Below are 22,111 nucleotides of genomic sequence, written 5' to 3'. Positions count from 1 at the left end.
TCTCTTCTTTTTTTTTTTTTTAATTATTGACTTATATTTTATTTTGGACATAAACACAATTCCACGAGCCTATATGTTTCGAATGTAATTTTTTTTTTAGATTTTAAAATTTGACAAAAGATACAGATCTTTTCCAATGTATGGATAAAAAAATCTCATGACATTTAATTTTCGAAGCATTTATAAATATATATACTTGACGATAAATTAATAGAGAGGTTCGGGTGTAAGTACTTCAAATATTACTTCGGCGTCTCTTTTATTTTTTTCAAATTTTAATTTAATCTTTGTGAGGTATTGGGGGCAGGTGGTGTCTTTCAAAGTTCAACACCCCAAAAGCTAGGTTGTGTTGGATGAACCAACCCTTCCAAAATTGTAGAACATGCATTCCACACACCATGGAAATATTTAATACACAAAAGAAAACAAACACATAGTCATAATTAGTATATATAAAAAATAAAATAAGAGTGGGGGGTATGGTATGGGGCTTGCAAAAGCAAATATGCCAATAAGACAAGCAAGCTGATACATAAAATCAAATTGTGTTCCAAAATAAATGGACCCTCCAAAAATTTTCAGTTGCCCATGCCCTTTTCTTCTTCATATACTATATTATCTTATTGTCTCCCACCAGCAATTAATATTTTAATTCTTGTTTATTTTATTTTTATTTTTTTTAATCATGTTTAGTAAGTTTTTATTTTTAATAATATTTAATATAAAAAAATGTAATTGAACATGAAATTTTTTTTTCTTTTTTTTTAAAATTTTTTTTGAATAAAATCATTGGTCTACATATACTTTTAGAGTTTGAAATTTAAATTTAGATTTGTATGAATTTACACAAAATTATATTACATTTTATTTAGATTTATATAAATTCAAATTAGAAACCTAAAAGAATTATGCTTGTAAAATAGATATTAATTTGCTTGTGTGAATTGAAATTTCAAAAGCGTAGATTTAAAATTGTGTAAATTTAAATAAAAATTTAATATAACTTTATTTATACAAAATTTGAAATCCAAGCTAGTATTGAAATAATGAGATGATTTTATACTAAAAAAATTGTGAAAAAAAAATAATAGAGTCATACTTATTGTCTATACAATTTTAAAAATTAAAAATTAAGTATAATATAATGCTTTATTTTTATAAGAGGTCACTCTTAATAGCAAGTTATTTTTATTTTTATTCCCTAACTAATGTATAAATTATAAAAAATAAATTTCCAATAAAAAATTTCATTTCACCAATAATGAATAAAATATCAAATAAATAAATAAATAAATAAAAATAAACTTATATAATAGCCACATGCATGTTGAACAAATAATTAATGTGCCTTCCTAAAAAATAAAAGCCAAGTCAATGCTTCAACCAAATATAATAGGTCATTTATGGTATCCTCATTAATGAATGTGTATTAGACAAGCAAAAAATTCAGGTGTGTGGAGTGTACACTTGCCCCCCCAATAAAATCACACTAAGGTAATGTTTGGGGCTTACAAAAAAAATTAATACAATTTTATATTATAATTTATTTAAAATCATACAAATTTATTCAAAATTTAATATCATATTCCTAATATTAAGACAAAATTTTGTAAAATTGCATTACTCACATGACACATTTTAATAACAAGTAAAAGCTAAATTATCAGTATTACTAGATATATATCAACTGTAAACTCAAAACTCACCTAATTAAATTATCAGTATTATCGGAAGGTACAATTTTTTCTCATTAAAAAGGATCCAAAGAAAGAATATTATCTTAAATTCTCTTACTATATATCATGTATAAACTCAAGACTCTCATATTTAAATGATCAATATTTTCAAAACATACAATTTTTTCTTATTAAAAAAATGCAAAGAAAGAACATTATCGTATATTCTCTTAATATATATCCAGTGCAAACTCAAAACTTTTTCTAGTTGAATGATTAGGATTCGAATTTCGGGGCGCAACCTTTTACTTGAGATAACGTCTTGATATTTTAGTGGATGGGTACGGCGACGGACCCTTTATTCCGGTGGATTAATCTCGTGTTTAAAGGAAGGATGGGTGGTTGGATTGGTATTAATGAGGGTATGGATTTTGGAGGAGGTTGCTTGACACAATAGCACAAATTCTTTTCCTTCACACATACTTTTGCTGTCCCCATTAATTGATAAGTCCAAGCACCCCAAAAGCACATACTTTAAATACTTATATATATTTATATATATAGTTGCTTGTAGTTGTAGGGAAGCTATGTGTTGAATTTGACCAAGTCAAGAGACCTTATAAATTTCAAGAATGAATAATTAGTTATACAATTTTGAATGGAAATATTACCCCTTTTTTAATATTAAATTTTTTTATAATTATTTTGAGAAGTAAAAAGTGATTTTTGGTGGGTAAATATAGTATTGTTTAATTTTTAATGATATTTTTAAAGTTATTTAGAGTAATTAAATTATTTAATTACGATTAAGACCGTAGAAAGTGGGACTAGAATTCTATCATGATGTTATTTTTGAATTTTGGAAAAAAAAAGATAAGAATATGAGATAAAATAAGAAGGGAATAAATAATAATAATAATAAATGTATTGTGTTTGATAAAACATAACTTTTAACTATTTCGATATTTTTTTCTAGTAAATTTACAATCGATTTATGCCAAACGAAAAATAGAATGAGATTCGAAAGTAAGGAATAATAGAATGAGATTTACCATTTACCATAGCGCTTATACAAAAACACAAAAGAATTTTGTGAAATTAAAAGCATATGAATCAAAAAATAAAAGCTAAAAAAGGCATGATATATTTATATATGCGTTATGAACAAAAGTCAGCTTAGACTCATCCACTTCTAACAAACCCTTTCTTCAAAGGGATGCCCAATCAATCTTTAAAGAGAGAGAGACCTACCGCTGCACCCTCTTTTATGGGCCCAGCCCTCCGCTGCGCCCCCCTCCTTCCCTCTCTTTCCAACGCCTAACATTTGCAATTTGCAATTTGCAATTTGCAATTTGCAATTTGTTAGCAGCCCATAATGAAAATGTTCAAAAAGCAAGAAAAAACAAAGTGAAAAACAGGGGAGGGGAGCGGAGGGGAGGGGAGGACCAATTTGTACAAGAAACAGAGCAGAGGCTACAGGTAGTCAAGACTCAAGAGAGGGACACAAAGTCTGTACAAAGAATCAACCTCACAAGTCAATAGGCGAAGGCCAGCCGGTGAACCCCGCGGTCCCTGAGAATCCCATTGTACAGAGCCGCCCGATTCGCAGGCATTCCCCGGATTTTCGCATTTCTGCTCTTTCTCAGCTCATTCGAGGATGATGATGATGAAGATGAAGATGATGGAGAAGAAAAACCAGTGCTCAGGATGTGCCGTTTTCTGAATTCCTCACTGTCCCCAGATGGATCCACCACGTCCTCTGCAAAGTGAACCTTCTTCTTCTTCTTCTTCCCACCTGAACAAAAAGCAAGAGAGAGAAAAAAAAAAAAAAAAGACCCACACAAACATGTCAGAAACAGAGTTTTTTTAAAAATAAAAATAAAAAAAGAGTTTTGACACACAGAAATTTTGAGGGAACATACCGGAAGAGATGCAAGAACGCGGGACTCGCTGGGGCTCCCCGGAGATTTGGCCGATAGGGAATTGAATCTTCTGTCGGCGAAGAGCGAGGAGAATTACAGTCCCCGAAACAGCCATGGCCGTGGCCAGGACCACACCTTGAGAGCTCAAAATTGACGACATGGTTGGGAACAGAAACAGAGCCAGAGGCAAATATCGCAGACCCAGAAGAAAATTTTTAAAGCAGAGAAGTGGAGAAGCCTTTTCTCTGTGGAAAGAAAGAGAGATTCTTGGAGGGTAAGAACAGGCTTCTCTCCCTCCGGAACATTACACGGGGAAAAAGTTAAATACCCAAGAGCCAGAAACGTTTGGCTTGCATAACCTAAAAAAACAAAAGCAAATTCTGAAGACTCTGAGCTCTGAACCGAAACGGGGGAATTCAATATTATAATGTCTATTAGACGAATGATTATGAGAAACTGCAGAGGAAGCGAAGGGGCTTTTCCTTTTTTTTCGAAGAGCGACTAACTGCTAACTTTTTCGAGTGCTCCGCACGGCAACGCCAAGGGGCCAGCGTGGGTGCTGACGTCATCGCTCAATGGGGTCCCGCGGGGGGGTGGGGTATGGCTCCAGTGGGTGCCGGTCTTTCTGGTTAACTGTGAGGACGCGTGGTGATCGCCCTTCGCCAGATTGTTCGCTCATCTGTCGGCTCGCATGGCTCTGGCCCGGGTGGGGTCCGCTTTTTGTGGATGCAGATGCACCCGCTGTAGCAGTGCTCTTAAGGTTTGTGGTGAGGGTGCGTGCCTATATCCACGGGCATGCCCAATTATTACACCTGGCAAATAAAAATCTAGTAATTAACTATAATCTATTTATATATTATAATATAAATAAATTAGATGGGAACGAAAATAATTTTAATTTAATTTAAATGAGTCTGATTTTATTATATTATCAATATTTAATATAATATAATTTGCGTTAATATATTCTGCGATTCTATAACTTGGCATAAAAGAGAGTCCTAATTAATTTGTTAATTTAGAAAATTAATTTATATCAGCACAACTGTATTAATTTAATTTGTTAATTTACAAAATTAATTAATTAATCAATTAATCAATTTTTTTTGGCAATGTAATTAATTCCTTTTCTATGTATGCCCATTGATAATTTAATGCCAAAGGTAGATTCCAAATTATAGGTGGTTTGAATATTTATGTGTTAAATATAAGTAATTATATTTTAATTATAATATGATTACTATATTTGGCTAATGGTTTCTAGAATTTTATTTTTATTTTTTAAAATTTAATTTTTTTTAATAGTAACGGAATGAAAAATAAGTTATTTTTTAAAAATGTTTATGTTACATAATCAATTAGTTTTATAATCAGATATTCAAAATATAATTTAAATTCAACCTTGAAAAATTTTTCATTTTGGATTTTAATAATTTTAAATTTTTTAAAAAATGTAATGATATTAGTAGTAAGAAATATATAATGCTTTTTTTTTTGTTTTTTTTTTTTGGATACGGTGGTTTCTTGGGTTTGCACGCCAGACTAATCCAACGCCTATGTCAATTTTGCCCTTAGCCAACACGTAGGATGTAAATAGCGGATGTGCACTACAGGCGCCAATGTTTGAATCCTAAAACTTCCCCTTTGTTTGTATTTTTTTTTTGTTATTATTATTACATCGGAACTCCAGCCACCAATGAACCATTTGGATCCCTTGGTGCGGCATCAAACTTACAGATCAGCGTCCTCCGCCCCCAACTCTAGCTGATCAAGGTAAAGTCCGGATGCGGACACAACTTCTGTGCATCAGTTGGACGTTCGGTCAACCCGACCCCCAGGACACATCTCCATTACCATCCACAGTCCCCGCTAGCTTACAGAGAACTCTCACCATTCATGATTCCCGCTAACTCACAGAGTAAACTCTCATCATCTACGGTCCCTACTAGCTCATAGAGTAAACTCTCACCATCCACAGGTATAGTTGGTTCCCTGAGTGTATTTACCTGAAATTGAACCCCCGATGCTCCTTCTTACTAATTGATGCATTTTTTTTTTTAAATATCGTTGGGTGTCCACGTCCGTTTTACGGTCTGTGACTAATCCCATGCCCCGTGATACTGGCCCCATAGCACCACGAGGTTGTAAATTTCAGGAGCCCAGGGTAAGACTCGAACTTGGGAGGCACAAAGACTGGCCTCGTGAGAGGCACTCCCAGAGGACGAGCTTACCACTGAACCATGCCCTAGGGGCTAGTTGATGCCTTTTTGTTACAATATGTTGTTGTTATTTTTTTTCCCTTATTAATATTAACCTACTATTGTCCTTATTAAGTTATTATATCGTTGTTGTAGTTGTCTATTTTTTAGGATAAAAGATAATGACCTCTTCTAAAATTTGACAAAAACACAATAACCTTCCTGAGGTTTCAAAATTTTCAAAGATCTTCCTTGTGATTTTAAGAATTTCAGGAACTTCCCTGATCTTTGCAAAAAAGATACAAATTTTTCCTTATATTTTACAAAAAAAGACAAGTTTTTGAAGAGTAGTTTGTGCCTTTTTGGCAAATCTCAATAGAGGGTTGCGTCATTTTTGAAACCTAAAAGGAGATTTGTGACTTTTTTAAAACCTAAAGGGAGATCCGTGACATTTTTAAAACCTAAAAGGAGATCTCTATTTTTTTTAATAAATTTCAAGGGAGATGAGTATTTTTTGCCTTATTTTTTTTTTATTGTTATTGTCATTATAGTTGTCGTTATTGTTATTACTATTATTGTTATTGCTATTAGTTTTTGGTTAAAGACATTGACTTTTCCTAAGATTTATGAAAATCTCTTGTAGTTTCAAAAATTCCAATGATCTTTTATGAGATTTGTCAAAAAGATACAAACCTTATTTTATATTTTGTATAAAGACAATTTTTTCTAAGAAAGGTCTATTCAGCCTTTTCGGCAAACTTTACCAGAGGTCTATAACATTATTAAAACTTAAAGGAAAACTTAGAATATTTTTAAAATTTCAAGGTATGAATACCTTTTGTCCGTATTATTTTATTATTATAAATTCATAATTATTATTATTATTATTGTCATTATTGTTAATATTATCATTATTCTCCTTTCTTGTTATTATCAATTATTAATATTACTCGCTGTACTTTTACTAGTTGAGACTCAACAATTCACTTGATATCATTAGTATTGAATATCTAAAATAATTTTATCTTAAAATTATTATTAATTTTAAACGAATAATTGTTTATTTTTTCATATGAAAATCATTGCTAACTTTATACAATTCCATCAATTGAAAGTTTAATTCTTTTTAATAAAAAAACTCAATATTAATAATGCATAAAATCAAATTTTTATTTATAAATTCGGTATTTTTTTTTTACATTTTCTTTCTCGTTTTTCTTGATAAGCAAACATAAAAATGAGAATTCCTTGATATTTTTCTTTTATTTTATAATATTTTTTCAGTTCCGAACAGGATTCAAATTTTGTAGTTATTGGATCAATCAAAAGTAGATTAGACAAAAATATAATTTTTAAAAACATTGACCTTCCACTTGTTTAAGTTGACACTTATATTCTGTGGTATATATCCATAATGGAATTAAAAATAAGCATCATGTAAGATTCAACATGATTTTGAGGACACAGTCTCATTATTATATGAAAATATTCTAAAGTTTTGTAATTATAATTAATAATTTAAATGTTAAGACACTTTTGTGCCATGAACATGAATTTTAAACCTTTAAATTAGATTTGGGTAAATTTGTGAGCATACAACGAGACAAACTGCTTAAGGGCGTGTTTAGTTATGAAAAATAATTTTATTTTTATTTTTAGTTTTACAAAATTAAAAGAATTTGTCCCATTATTTTTCTTTTCTCCAATATTTATATAGGAAAGCTACAAAACAACTAATTTCTTTTCCAAACTTTTTTGTGTAAATGTTGAAAATTTGAAAAATAAGGTAACTTTTTTGGTAATTATTTGAAAATTTTAAAATATGAAAATAAAATTATTTCACAAATAAGCATGCTATGATAATCTACTGAATTGCTGGTAGAAAAATGTAAGGAAAATACAAAATAATGGACTTTTTCATGTTTGGTTATCAAGGATAGTGAAAAGGAAAATTAAAAAAAATACTAAATTAATGAACAAATAATTAATTTGATACATAGTTAATATTTAATTTTTAAAAATTTTAAATCACAAAAAAATAATCATATTTTTGTAAATTAATGAAAAATGAGTTTATTTCTTATTTTCTTTTCCTTCTCTTTCTTATTTTCCTTTCCTTGTGTTTTTTTAAATAAAATTCTTGATCTAAGTGAACCCTTAGACCGCATTTGAAACTTGAAAAATATGAGAATAAGGCAAAAAAAATATAGAGGGAATCCACTTTTTCATATTTGGTTATCAAGGAAAATATATATATAAAATATATATATATCAAATAAATGAATAAAATTTTAATTTTAGGCATCATTAAAATTTGATTTTAAATTTTTTTTATTATGTTAGAATTGTTTTTTTATTTTTAGTGTTATTTACTATAAGAAAAAATATAATGAAAAATAAATTTCCTTTATACTGTTAAAATCCTTAATCAAGCGAACCCATAAATTTTATAATAATTTCATAAAATCGTAGTCTAAAATCTAAATCTTTGGGTTCTGTTGTTTAATGAAATATTTTTTTTTTCAAAAAATTAAAAAGTAGGTGTGAGTTTAGTCTAACATTAAAAAAAAAAAAAAAAAAAAGAAGGATACATGCACACACTCAAAGACACACATTAGATGAAACTTTTATCTCCATTAATAGACATCCACATTTAAATTAATAATTTTAAATTTGGGATAGGGCTTCTAACTTTATTCGGTTGCCAAACTTTCCTTTGAAAAAAAAAAAGTTAGTCATCATCACTCCCTAGAGAGAGTGTTTTTAGGTCACTATAAACAAATAAATCATGTGAATGTTACATATATATATATATATATATATATATATATATATATATAATATTTAATAAAGTACATTGAAAACGTTTTGTTTTGTTTTTTTATTTATTATTTTTTATTATTTTTTTTAAAAAATAGAACATGTTTGAAATTGAGAAAGAAAATACATGTTAAATTTTTAATCATCACATTAAGAAATAAAAATGTATTTTATTTCTAATATTTGAGAATAAAAAAATAGAAATAAAACAAAAAAATATGTTCCAAGAAGAGAATTAAAGTTTGAAGGATTTTAGGTAGGGATGGCAAAACGGGTTGAAACTTGATGAGTAACCTATAACTTGCTTATTTAAACCGAGATTGAGTTTAATACAAGCTGACCCATTATAAACGGGTCAATTCGGATTCGCTCTGTTTATTAAATGGGTTAGGCGAGTTCGAATCAGATCACCCGGTACCCGTTTAAAAATAAAATGAAGAAGTATTTTTTTTAAAGGTCATTTTATATGAAATGTTTAAAAATTTTAAAAATAAATAAATTATTATTTTTTAACGGGTGACCTCTTTATGACCCGTTTATTAAACGGGCGAGTTTGAGTTTATATAGTAGTCACCCATTAATAAACGAGTCAACCCGAATCCGAACCTAAATCTGTTTAATTCTGACCCGTTTATGACCCGCTCGAACCCGGTTTATAAATCGTTTTAACACCCCTAATTTTAGTTGTACCTATTTGTGCTTGTGCAAGGAGAGTGGTCTCACGCGCTTATAAAAGAGCGTGGGGATATATTCAATTCACGTGAGTTATTGCCTTTCTTCATTGAATAAAGGCGGCAGATATGTCGTGGGAAAGCACGCAGGCCTTAGGGCCTGGGGTTTTTTACGGTGTGATGCAGTTGAAAATAGGTAAATGACGTGGACCAATAGGATTCGAGCTTGACCTTCAATTAGGATATGAAGAAGGATAAAATGTAATAATTTGGTTGACAATTTTGCAATTGACAATCAAGATCTGTCAAAATTGAATTTACAACTAATTAAATTAATTATAAAAATTTAAAATAGTTTGATGGGATTTGATTGGTAAGTGGAATAAAATTGCTGAAATAAAATTTAAATTATATAAGATTATAATAATTTACAAAATGTAGCTGGCGTCTAATTAAGTTTTATTCGTGAACATGAATTTTGAATTTTAAATTTAAATTTGTACAGATATGAATAAAATTTAATATGATTTTATATTGTATTTTGTCTAAATCACAAAATCAAATTATAAGGTATGAAAATTTGAAGTTCTCATAGTGTTACTGTTATTCCATCTAATATTGAGTAGGGTAAAAATCTAAAAAAAATAAATTATTATTTATTTATTTTCTACTACATCTTAATACAAAATTTTGCATAGCTATTTGATTTTAAAATTTCACAAGTTGAAAAATAAAAAATTAAATAATGAAATTTTCCTTATACAATGAATTACCTTTGGAACGAGCTTAACTTTTGTCATTTGTAAAATTTATAATCACTAAGTAAAAGAATATTTCCTCATTTTTAAATTTTGATTCAAATATAAAATTATTATTTTCTAAGTTTTAAAATTATAAAGTTAGAATTTCAAATTTAAATAGTAGTAATCAATTAATAATTAAAGAGTTACCTACATAAACGAGGTTAAAATTGAAGAGAATGTTATAATTTTGAACTTTCAACTTGAGGACGGGGACAACGGTACTATAAATGTATTACTACTTAAGATTATCAATTTGGCTTAGCTACCCATGTACCCAGTTATTTTGCCCAAATTTGAGTTTTAAAATTTTGAGTCAAAGTTAAGTATGGGTAGCCTAAACTAATTTGCCCAATTTCAAACTATTTTTCATTCTTTCGTTCTAGATATGCATAGTATGTAACGCCCTGAATTTGTCAAGTGGGCTCCGGGGTGTTATGAGACCAATCTCACGTCTCTAATACCATTCACGCGGCAGAATTAAATAAACAATCTCAAGTAAAATACTAGAGTACTATACATATATTCAAACCCATAAAAAAAAAAAATATCCAAATTCTCCATATTACATATCCAGAAAAGAAAAGAAACATAATTTCACATATATCTGTTCTTTTAACCACTCACAAAACTAAACCTCACTACGAAACTTTCTAAGCTCGATCTCCTGAAAGACTTGAAAAGAATAATAAATTGTCGGGGTGAGATACCTCCTAGTAAGAAAGAAATAAGGTATAATAGTGTGTGTGGCAGAGAGTTTAAATAAATACAAAATATAAATATCTGTTATACAACATCAATAGCAGCTGAGAAACACATCATTAAAAACATCACAAACATGTAATATCATACACACATACATAATTATTTATAGTGAAAATTCTCGAGAATAGAGAATATTACCCGTCCATACAAGTAGTTTTCCTCTACTCTAGTACCAATACTAGGGCACTCACCTTACTTAGTAAGCCGTCGGGTTATGTATTCAGGCAAAGTCTCCGAGAATAGGGAAGATTATCCGCTCATACAAGTAACTTCCCTCTGCTCTAACACCAATAGAAAATTATCAGGGCACTCGCCTTTTTCAGCAAGCCCTCGGTTAGAAATGTACTTTGCCACAAATACTTATATAATTAATTTCACATGCATCTAATGCTTTTCATATCACAGAGACCCATGTATACATGCATATCACAACCCATCCACACAGGAAACACACACACTTCAGTCACACCCACACAGGGTCCATAACCACACAACAAATATAGTCCACACAGGACTCACATCCACATAAGAATATCGTCCACGCAGAACTCACAACCCCACGGGTTACTACACAAGCTTCCCAACTACACTAGTTACAAATTTACACACAACCTCGTTCATAGTAAATCGGTAAAACAAACTCCTAATTCCACTGCCAATGTTTTACCCCCTTAATATAAATGCCCATATAACGACCTCCTCATACCATTGCCTACGTTATATGGCGATTTATTTCAGGTACGATATAACGACCTCCTCATACCACTACCAACGCTTTATTGCAATTTACATGAACCATAGAACAATACACATCCAATTCATGTAAACACATCAATGCATTCAAGCTCATATTATTTATTCATCCAAACCGCATCACAACCAATCATAATTTGCAACCCAAACAGTAACCACAAGTGAGCAATAATCGTAATCAAGCAATGCTTGCAATCATTTAATTATGAAAGTTATTTTCATGCCACACGGTTTTTCCCAAATATGATAAATAATCAAAATCATTTTTGATCCAAATGTCTAAACCGTTCAGAAAATTATACATAAGTATATAAAATTGTATACTTGAATTTAACTGGTTTAAAATTAATAAAAAGCTGTTATAACGTATTCCCCTTACCCACTCCTCAAGATTCTGCCTAAACTGAACGGAAAACGAAATCCTGTATTCCAAAAATTCTAACTTAATTAGTTTAACCCCGGGATATTTATTATTTATCATCTTCTAGACCCACACACTCCCAATACTTTATTTAATATTAAAAATACCCTAATTTTGGAGTGGTGTCCAAGTACTCCAAACTCAAAATCTGCTTCACCTATGTTGCAGAGAATCTTCCCAAGGACCTCGTGGTGGTTTCTAATTGTCGAATTGGGCTAAATCTGGGCTGAATTTGAAGAAAGAAGGTAGGGAAACCGAAACCTAGAGAGAGAAAATGAGAGAGGAGAGAGAATGTAGTAACCGGAAAAAAATTAAATTAAAAAAAATATTATTATTAATCAATTAATTAATTAAATATTATTAAATTAATTAATTAAATAAACAAATAAAAGTGAATAGTATGAAAGAAAAAAAAACTAATTGGAATAAAGGTATATAAATATATGTAAAGAAGCTTGTTATGTAAGCTCGGATTGAAGATTAGAAAAAAAAAAAAATTATAGAGAACTCTTTGCGCCTCTCATCTCTCTAGCCCTTTGTCTCCTCACGTTTCTCCTCCGTCTTCCTCCTTTCTCACCTTAATTTTCTCGGTATATTCGACTGATCGGAAAACAAAAGATATCGTTGGGTTCCTATCTCCGCCACCGACATTTCTACCAGAGTGGATTTGTCGTAAGAGTGACATAGGCACCACTCCTAGGGAAAGGTATACTCCCTCTTTTTCCTTAATTTCTCCTTAAATTTTCAGATAAATTGACGATCGGACACCATCACGGGGTCCTAGTCTCGCTCATCGTCATTTTGATTGGAGCAAATTTTCAATTTGGGGGTCCTAGGCACCACTCCAAAGTGAGAGTGAGATTTAGGGAATTAAAGAAATTAGTTATTTTGAGTTTAATTATTATTTGAAATTTATGGGCCTAGAAAATGTTAAAATAGTATTTTATTTAGGGTTGATTTGATTAAATTAGGGTTATTGAATCAGGGTTCGGGTGAGCGCCACAGACATCATTTTGGGATTCCTACTAGCGCAGTTCAAGAAAGCAGGTAAAGGGAATATATTAAATCAGGATTTCTAAGGAAATAACTAATGAAAAATGGAAATTTATGTATATATGTATATTATTTTCATATGGGTTCTGAAATGCCAACTGTTTGAATTGTAAATTTCTAAGCCTACGACTGTGCTATTAGATATTATTTGTGAAAATGGAAAGTTAGATGATAGATTTTCTAGTTAATTGTGTAAGGAATTAAATGTATATTTTCAGTATATAAAATATGGTTATGGGTTGGCTTATTTTCAGTGAACATATGAAATATGTTGTTAAATTGTGTGGCATGAGTAAAATGAAATTTCTGTGTTAAAATATGATATATGTATGAGATGCAGGAAAATACTGGAAATGTATTGAAAATTAAAAGGTGATATGAGTTATTTTGCATGTGTTTGGTAATGTTAAATTACAATGTATGGTTTTAGAACTCTGGTGGACTAGGAAAGGGGCACAGTAATGTTGCGGATATGTATGGTAGCGCTAGTGCACCCACATGTCTTAGATAGAGTGTGGAGACGGGATGATCGATTGTGTTGGGAAGGATAATGTCCCCCTGGAGTCTAGACCAGTGTAGGAACAACCAATTATACCTATAGACTATAGAATGCGGTTTATTTAACTCTGGAAGGCCAATCATGGTTAAGTCCAGCCTTGGGGGCGCACAACCCATCATGGGGCGGAAGCATGATTAGGATTTATCACCGGTATAAAGGGTTCTAAACGCATAATTGTAAGTTTAACCATGGATAATATGGGAACAATGGATATGGAAATGGCAGTTATGGAAGCAATGGATATAAGAACAGCAGACGTAAATGACATGAAAATAGAATATGTGAAAACAAACATGAATATAGAAAGAGATGATGAATATGTGACATAAAAATATAGAATATGAAAGTAAATGTAATGAATGGTACAATAATAACAGCATAAAAAGTAATGTAGTAAGGTATTATCAGTAGTATTACATATAGTAGTATTACATGTATTTGGGGCGGGGTATACTCTTCGCTTGAGGGTTTGTTGAGAAAGGCGAGTGCCCTGATAGGTATCAGATGTAGCTGTAGGCTACATAACGTATTAGAGTAGAGGAAAACTACTTGTATGAATAAGTAATCTTCCCTATTCTCGAGAACTTCTGTCGGTAAACCTTCGTGTGAATGTGTGAGTACGAGATAAACTAACCACCTGAGGGCTTACTGAGTAAGGTAAGTGCCTTGATATGCTTCCGTTGTGACTAGGTTGCTTAAGGTATCAAAGCAGAGGGGTGCTACTTGTATGGGTGAGTAATCACTCCAATCCTTGGGAACTCTCATTGGTAAAATACCTTGCATGTGTTTGAGTAGGAATAGAGAATGATTTCATAATTGCGGTTTCATTTGAAAATAATGAATATACATATATGTTGTACTTAAACCTCATTTTTGTCACATGCTAATTATATGTATTCCATCCTTACTAAGATGTGTCTCACCCAATAGTTAAATTTCATCTTTTTAGGACCTTCGCGAGATCAAGTTTAGAGAGCTCGAGTTGTTGTAACATTTTTGAGAGAGAGAGAGAGAGAGAGAGAGAGAGAGAGAGAGAGAGAGAGAGAGAGAGAGAGAGAGAGAGAGAAAGGGTATAGATTGTTGGTTACATATATTCTCTTTTGGGTTTGTTTATGTTTTCAGAGGTATTTATGGATGTTTGTTAATACTAGATGTTGGGTTACGTTTTTGAGATGTGTATAGATGTAGAAACTTTGGTATATTTTATTGAGGAGTTGTTATTATTTCCACTGCGTAACTGATATAGAGTCAGGTTCAGGTAAATGGAACACGTAACACCCGAGCCCCACTTGGCGGGTTCGAGGCATCACGAGGTGGTATCAGAATTGTTCTTCAAATAACACTCTAGACCCTAGTTTTGGGTTTGGGGCGTTATAGAGAATTTCGCAGAAGAAATGATCTAGGGTCACTTTATACTCGAGCCTTCGTCAACGAGCTTAAAAGGTTCATCGACGAAGCCAAGAAGAACATTCGTTGACGAGATCATTATGTTCGTTGACAAAGTGTTTAAAAACTTGAATTTTCCCTACTTTTGGTAATTCCTCGTCAACGAGACACGTGTACTCGTCGACGAGGAGAACAAATTCGTCGACGAGTCCCTATTGATACCCTTTTTAAATTCCTTTTTCCCTTTCTTTTATTTTCCCTTTTTTATTTTATTTATTTTCTTTTATTTTTCTAAATTCGGGTTACTACATTCTCCCCTCCTTAAAAGAATTTCGTCCTCAAAATTCGTTATTCAACATATATTTTATTACATATTTCACACATTTCAATCTATTCTAACATGTAAATAATTGCATCACCCAAAGTTAAATAAAACTTATTACTTATCTCAACTTAAACATGTTACTTGCTCCTCTAGCAGTGTCCCCCTCAGTCATGCCAAGCATAAAAACACATATCGGGCTGCCGCCACCGCGAGGTATTGGGTTGCTCCTCTGATTCTAATCTGGAGCAGGTGCATTGTTCAGCGGTCCCCGAAACTCTCAGACTATATGGTCGTATCTGCCGCACCTGTAGCACACGACACCCCTACCCCGACATTCTCCCCAATGCCTTTGATTGCATCTAGAATAGTAGGGACATGACGAATCGCCCTATTGTCCTCGATCATTCCTTTCTGACCTCTGACTCGTAGTATCTCTATCTTCCCTCCAAGACTCCTTTCCGACATTTGCATGGGGGCTGAGAGACATGGGTCTCTTTCTCAGTTTTGACGCCTCTGCACCTCTTTGCAGACTCAACTCTGCAACGGTGGCTTTATCCACCAGTTCTGTGAAGTCTTGTATCTGCAAACGTGCCATATACTCATGAATCCTCTGATTTAGGCCCCTTTCAAACCATCTTGCCTTTTGATATTCATCTGGGACCATAAAAGGTGCAAAGCTGGAAAGTTCTAGGAACCTAGCAACATACTCTTGAACTGTGAGGCGTCACTGAGTCAAATTGAAAAATTCCTCCACCTTCGTATTTCAAGTGGTGGCGGGAAAATATCGGTCGCAGAAGACCTACTTGAAACGACCCTAGGTCATCGCTATTGGTATTGTTCGCTGCTCTTCCAACAACTTCACTTCTTGCCACCACCGTTCAGCTTCTCTGGTCAAATTGAAGGTGGTGAAAAAAACCTTATGCTCCTCAGTGCAATTTAGCACTGCCAATATTTTCTCCATCTCTCGCATCCAAGTCTCGGCTATGATTGGGTCAGTGCCTCCCGCAAAAGATGAGGGTTTCAGGTGGGTGAATTGATCAATCGCACAACCCTAGTTCACTGGTCGGTAGCTCGATCCCCCGAAGTCTCGTCTCATCTCTTCCTTGACCTGATGAGGTATACCTCACAACAGGTGGGAGGTTTCAATCTCATCTTCGCTGGAAGCCCCCAACTCGTTTCCTCCTCCATCATCCACACCTTTACCTCTGGGATCCATCCTGAATATATAACAGAGACAAGTTTAAAATTTCTACATCTTAACATAATTAACATAGTCATAAAACAAGAAACCATATATTCAAATCCTCAATTAAACATCCAACACCTAATTATTCATAATCATCTTAATCTTCAAATTCTAATTCTAAGTTTCAGTCTCTCTACTTGGAAACATCACTGTCGATGGATTTACCGTGATTTTCTGGAATCGTCGGCTAATTCAGAAAATCACAGAAATTCGTCAAGGGATTTCTGTCTCCAGGCTATGAAACAAAACTCAAATTCCTATCAATACTTTAATCTACCCGATCCTATCGTCATCCAACTCAAATTTATACTTTGGTATTAATCCTCCTAAAGTCTGTAGAATCTATAACCTAAAGCTTTGATACCACTTGTAACGCCCCGAACCCGTCAGGTGGAGTTCGGGGTGTTATGAGACCAATCCCACTTCTATGATACCATTCACGTAGCAGAACTAAATAAACAACTTCAAGTAAAATATTAGAGTACTATACACATATTCAAACCCATAAAATAAAAATATATCCAAATTCTCCATATTACATATCCAGAAAAGAAAAGAAACATAAAACTTCACATATATTCGTTCTTTTAACCACTCACAAAATTAAACCCCGCCCCAGAACTTTCTAAGCTCGATCTTTTGAAGGACCTAAAAAGAATAATAAATCGTAGGGGTGAGGCACCTCTTACTACAAAAAATAAGGTTATTAGTGATGGTTTTGAATTAGTTGCTATATCTTGCTGTTACTAATACTTATTAGTGACAAATTTTTCAAATCGTTACTAATAATAGAGTATTAGTGACAGATTAAAACCGTCACTAAAAAACCTAAGCTCGTCACTATAAATTCTATATTAGCTTGATAAAAAATCGTCACTAAAGCCATAGTATTAGTGATGGTTTTAAATCCATCACTAATACTCTATTATTAGTGATAGTTTGAAAATCGCCACTATTGCTCATACGCAACTATTAGTGACGGTTTTCAAACCGTCACTAATACTATAAAATCATCACTAATACTATATTATTAGTGACGATTTGAAAATTTTCACTAATACTTAAATTGGACAATTAGTAGTGACAATTTTAAAATTGTCCCTAATAATTTTAAATTAATTTTTTTCAATTATTAATTCCTGTAAGAATCTGTAATTACATTTTCATATACGTAACATTAAACCATAATTACTAAAAAATTCATAAATTATTCAAAAATTCTAATTTAAATAAAAATAAAAATATATTATACAAATTCAAATTCAAATAAAAATATATTATACAAATTCAAATTTAAATACAAATACATTATACAAATTCAAATTCAAATACATTATGCTTCCCTTGCTCCCTTGATCTCTGCCACAAAAACATCACAAAGCCGACAATCACAGCTACTGAGGTCGTCACGATCACCACCGCCCAGTCAGACTCCATCGACACCCACAACGCCGCCTGGATCAACTTAAATATATTTTAAATAAATAAATATATTTTAATTTAAAATTTGTTTTGAACAAAATTCTTATTTCATTGAAGAAGACAATGAAACTTTAGCGTCGAGGATGGATCCACCATGATGGTGATGCGAGCTTTGACAGTGAGAGACCATGGCAGCATGGGCGGCTATGGCTTGCTGCGGCGTCATCCTCGAGGGCGAAGTTCTCGAACAATAAGGCTCAATTTGCAATCTAGGGCCTAACTTCAGAATCCTTGACCTTGATGGTGATGGAGCAGAAGACAAGGTCATGGAGGGTGATGAAGGACAGTGAGGTCATGGATGACAGAGAAGGACGACGAGATCGTGGATGGTGGTGGCTACATCAATGATTCTTTATCTAGTTTACCACGAGTTTCTCTTCAAAATTGATTTGAAATGCGATAAGCCTGCCCATGTAGACAAAATGAATTTTAGTCTTTCATCTGATAGGTTGTCTCTTATAGTTAAAGTATGATTTAAATATTAATTTTATTTCTTTTGAATCTTAATGCCCTTCTTGCGGTCATTGCATCCACTTGCCTTTTTGACCGCAAGAAGGGCATCAAGATTCAAGAGAAATAAAATTAATATTTAAATCATACCTTAACTATAAGAGACAACCTATCATATGAAAGACTAAAATTCATTTTGTCTACATGGGCAGGCTTATCGCATTTCAAATCAATTTTGAAAAGAAATTCTGGGTAAACTAGATAAAGAATAGCCATCCACCCCACTATAAGAGTACATGAACCTCCCGATTCTTACCTCCATGTCCATTATAAACTCTAAAGAATGAAGTGGAAGCATCCAAAACAGGATATGCAACATGCTAGCAAATCAAACATTCATAGTCAATAACAAAATATTCATACTATTAGTAAAGTGTTAACACAGGCATTATCACACAAGTTCCAAAAACCTTGTGACGTACATTAGTATGTCCAAGTGTAAGGTCTTGGGCACGTATTTTCATCTTGTAAGGATGTTCAGGTCGTAGAATTAAACAAACACAATACTATATAAATGCAGCTCAACACTAAGACTACATACCCAAACAATTATTATTCAATCAGAGGAATTCAACAAGATGTTTGCTACTATCCAAATGTGAAAAAAAACGCCACAAATACTAAGTGCATGGGTGCCAACAGACAATTTGAAGTCGATGACCATTTCTATTTCTAGTGTCACAATATGTTCATACAAGTTTCATAAATAAAAACAAGCGACATTTAACGGTGCAAAATTTATTTAAAAAAAAAAAATGATATTCTAAGTCTATATACCAAAATATATTGGACCACCATACCTCGAAACTTTTCATGTTCCTCCTCATTGCCTTCCAACTAATTTGCTAGGGCCCTGCAAACTAACAATAATTATCAACTTATGATAAGCACAACTTTCCAGTACATATCCTATACAAGATTCTGTAAAGAACCTGCTTTGTGTGTGAATGGGTGCATATGCAACAATATAACAACAAATCAAAGCTCACATCAAAAGTACACCATATTATATATTAAGTACTTTGAGTAAACAATGAAAACTTAGATTATCCACTAAAACTGACCTGAAGAAACAATTACCATCTGCAGTCACTTGAATAATTTGTAGACCCAATGCATCAAGCTGCTCACGGAAGCCAGAAATGTAAACCTACTTTCCATGCCTTTTAATTTGTCCCCATTACGAAGCATCCATATAGGCAAGCATAAATTGGAACTCCATACAAAAATATGCTATGTTTAAGAACAGCAAAACAAAACCAACTCAAAATGAAATCAATCAATCAATAATCACCACAAAAACTGCTTTAGCAGTTGTTTGCGTTCCATGCTTTTTTTATTGCATAACAAAAATTTGTGAAGAAGTTCAAACCATTGGTACAAAATGCTAATTATAAGAAATTGAAACTCACAATGAACACAAAAATAACAAAATCAAAAATTGTATTTGTGTTTCTATGAACGCTCAGAATCCATTTCTTTCTTGGAGCAATGCTGGTACAAAATAACAGAACTTCTGCTGTCAATTTGTTTCTAAATTTGAAAATTTGAACCCTGAAATCACAACATACAAATGGAAGAAACTAGATACCTTAAGAATTTCTGTGACGGACAAGGAATAGAAGAATCTCGGTGAAGAAGATTACAATGGATGCTGGTGCAAAGAATATGTTTTCAGGTAAATAAAATACACCTTCCTAAGTTCCTAATGCTGATATCTTTCAACTCCCTCTGAAGCCTGCCAACCGAGATGCTAAATCGTCATAGTTTGGAAGCTTAGAGTGCACGTGTCTTGCTTGGCTAAACATATTTGGCTGCAAAGAAACGACTCGAGCATGACCTCTGGATGCCTCAATCGGAGTGGTTGGTTCTGATGGGAGAGATAATATTTTGGATGGAGGAACAAGAGAATCAGATTTCTGGCGTTCGCGATTACTCGTGGATTCACCGACATCATCTGCTGCCTGCCATGAAGGAGGAGGCTTCAATATGTGTTTAGCCTTTCCCTGTTCATAAGTTGACTGTTTTGAACCATGCTTTGAATGCCCATCCGCCATTCTATCTCCTTCATCATGCTGATCGTGATCATCTTTGCGCAAAAATTGCAAACCACGACTTGCACGTTCTTGTTTCGCTTGAACTGGGCTTGTAATGCCAGTATTGTCATGGCCTGGTGGTGGTTTCAAGGATTTCCTCCTCACTGATCTCGGTTTTCGCTTGCTTTCATCGAATGAAGGAAGAAGAAATTTGGGGAAAGTGTGGGAAATTATGCGGGTAAAAGCAAGGATTTTAGATTTTGACCATCACTGATAGTTTCAAAACCGTCACTAATACCGTTAACTAATTTTTTAAATAAAAACACTAGTAGTGATAGTTTCAAAACCGTCACTAATATCCTTAACTAATTTTTTTTTTTTTTTATATTTTTAAAATAAAAACACTAGTAGTGATGGTTTCAAAACCGTCACTAATACCCTATTATTTGTGATGGTTCTCCCAAACCGTCACTAATACCATTAACTAATTTTTTTATATTTATTCATAAATATTAGTAGTGATGGTTAGTTAATCGTCACTAATAAGTGACTTTTAGTGACGAATTTAAACCATCACTAATACCCTAGAATTGTCGCTAATATTTTCCTAGAAAAATTTTCGCTCGAAAATTGTTTACCGCGCTGTTTTTAGTGACGAAAGTATTAGTGATGGTTTTAAAACCGTCACTAATAGTGTAAGCATTAGTGACGGTTTTAGCAGTCGTCACTAATACGACACTATTAGTGACGGCTCTTAAAAACTGTCACTAATACTAACTTTTAGTGACGAAATTGAATTCGTCACTAATACTTTCGTCATTAAAAATCAATTTTTTTATAGTGTCTTAGTAAGGAAGAAATAAGCTATAACAGTGTGTGGCAGAGAGAACGCATCATTGAAAACATCACAAACATCTAATATCATACACACATACATAATTATTTATAGTGAAAATTTCCGAGAATAGGGAAGATTTCCCGCCCATACAAGTAGTTTTCCTCTACTCTAATACCAATACCAGGGCACTCACCTTACTCACTTAGCCCTCGGATTATGTATCTAGGCAAAGTCTCCGAGAATAGAGAAGATTACCCGCTCATACAAGTAGCTTCCCTTTACTCTAGCACCAATAGAAAATTACTAGGACACTCGCCTCCCTCGGTGGAAAATGTACTTTGGCACGAATACTATATAATTAATTTCACACACATCCAATGTTTTTCATATCACAGAGACCCACGTATACACGCATATCACAACCCATCCACACAGGAAACACACACACTTCATTCACACCCACACATGGTCCATTACCACACAGCAAATACAGTTTACACAGGACTCACATCCACACAGGAATATCGTCCACATAGGACTCACAACCCCCCAAGTTACTACACAAGATTCCCAACTACACAGGTTACAAATTCACACACACAACCTCGTTCATAGTAAATCGGTAAAACAAAATCCTAATTCCATTGCCA

At 32.9% G+C, this 22,111-nt stretch overlaps 1 protein-coding gene across 1 annotated transcript; it reads right to left on the bottom strand.

The window, feature by feature from the left end:
• Window positions 1-2,797: 2,797 nt before the first annotated feature.
• LOC131157388 (uncharacterized) lies at window positions 2,798-4,172 on the bottom strand. The gene is made up of 2 exons (XM_058111497.1): window positions 3,599-4,172; window positions 2,798-3,471 (listed from the first exon to the last, which is right to left on the bottom strand). The coding sequence occupies exons 1-2, from the start codon at window positions 3,756-3,758 to the stop codon at window positions 3,212-3,214; spliced, it is 420 nt and encodes a 139-aa protein (XP_057967480.1). The 5' UTR covers window positions 3,759-4,172; the 3' UTR covers window positions 2,798-3,211.
• Window positions 4,173-22,111: the final 17,939 nt, after the last annotated feature.

This window comes from Malania oleifera, chromosome 6, assembly GCF_029873635.1.
Source record: "Malania oleifera isolate guangnan ecotype guangnan chromosome 6, ASM2987363v1, whole genome shotgun sequence".
NCBI lineage: Eukaryota > Viridiplantae > Streptophyta > Magnoliopsida > Santalales > Ximeniaceae > Malania > Malania oleifera.
Note: the sequence above shows the minus strand (reverse complement) of the source record. Positions and strands in the feature narration are given on the sequence as shown.

What these genes read in the sequence shown, in the direction of transcription:
- LOC131157388 (XM_058111497.1), bottom strand. Translation starts at nt 3,758, where the DNA reads ATGTCGTCAATTTTGAGCTCTCAAGGTGTGGTCCTGGCCACGGCCATG. An exon ending in GCGTTCTTGCATCTCTTCCG is followed by an intron (nt 3,472 to 3,598) that starts GTATGTTCCCTC and finishes CTTTTTGTTCAG; the next exon opens with GTGGGAAGAAGAAGAAGAAG.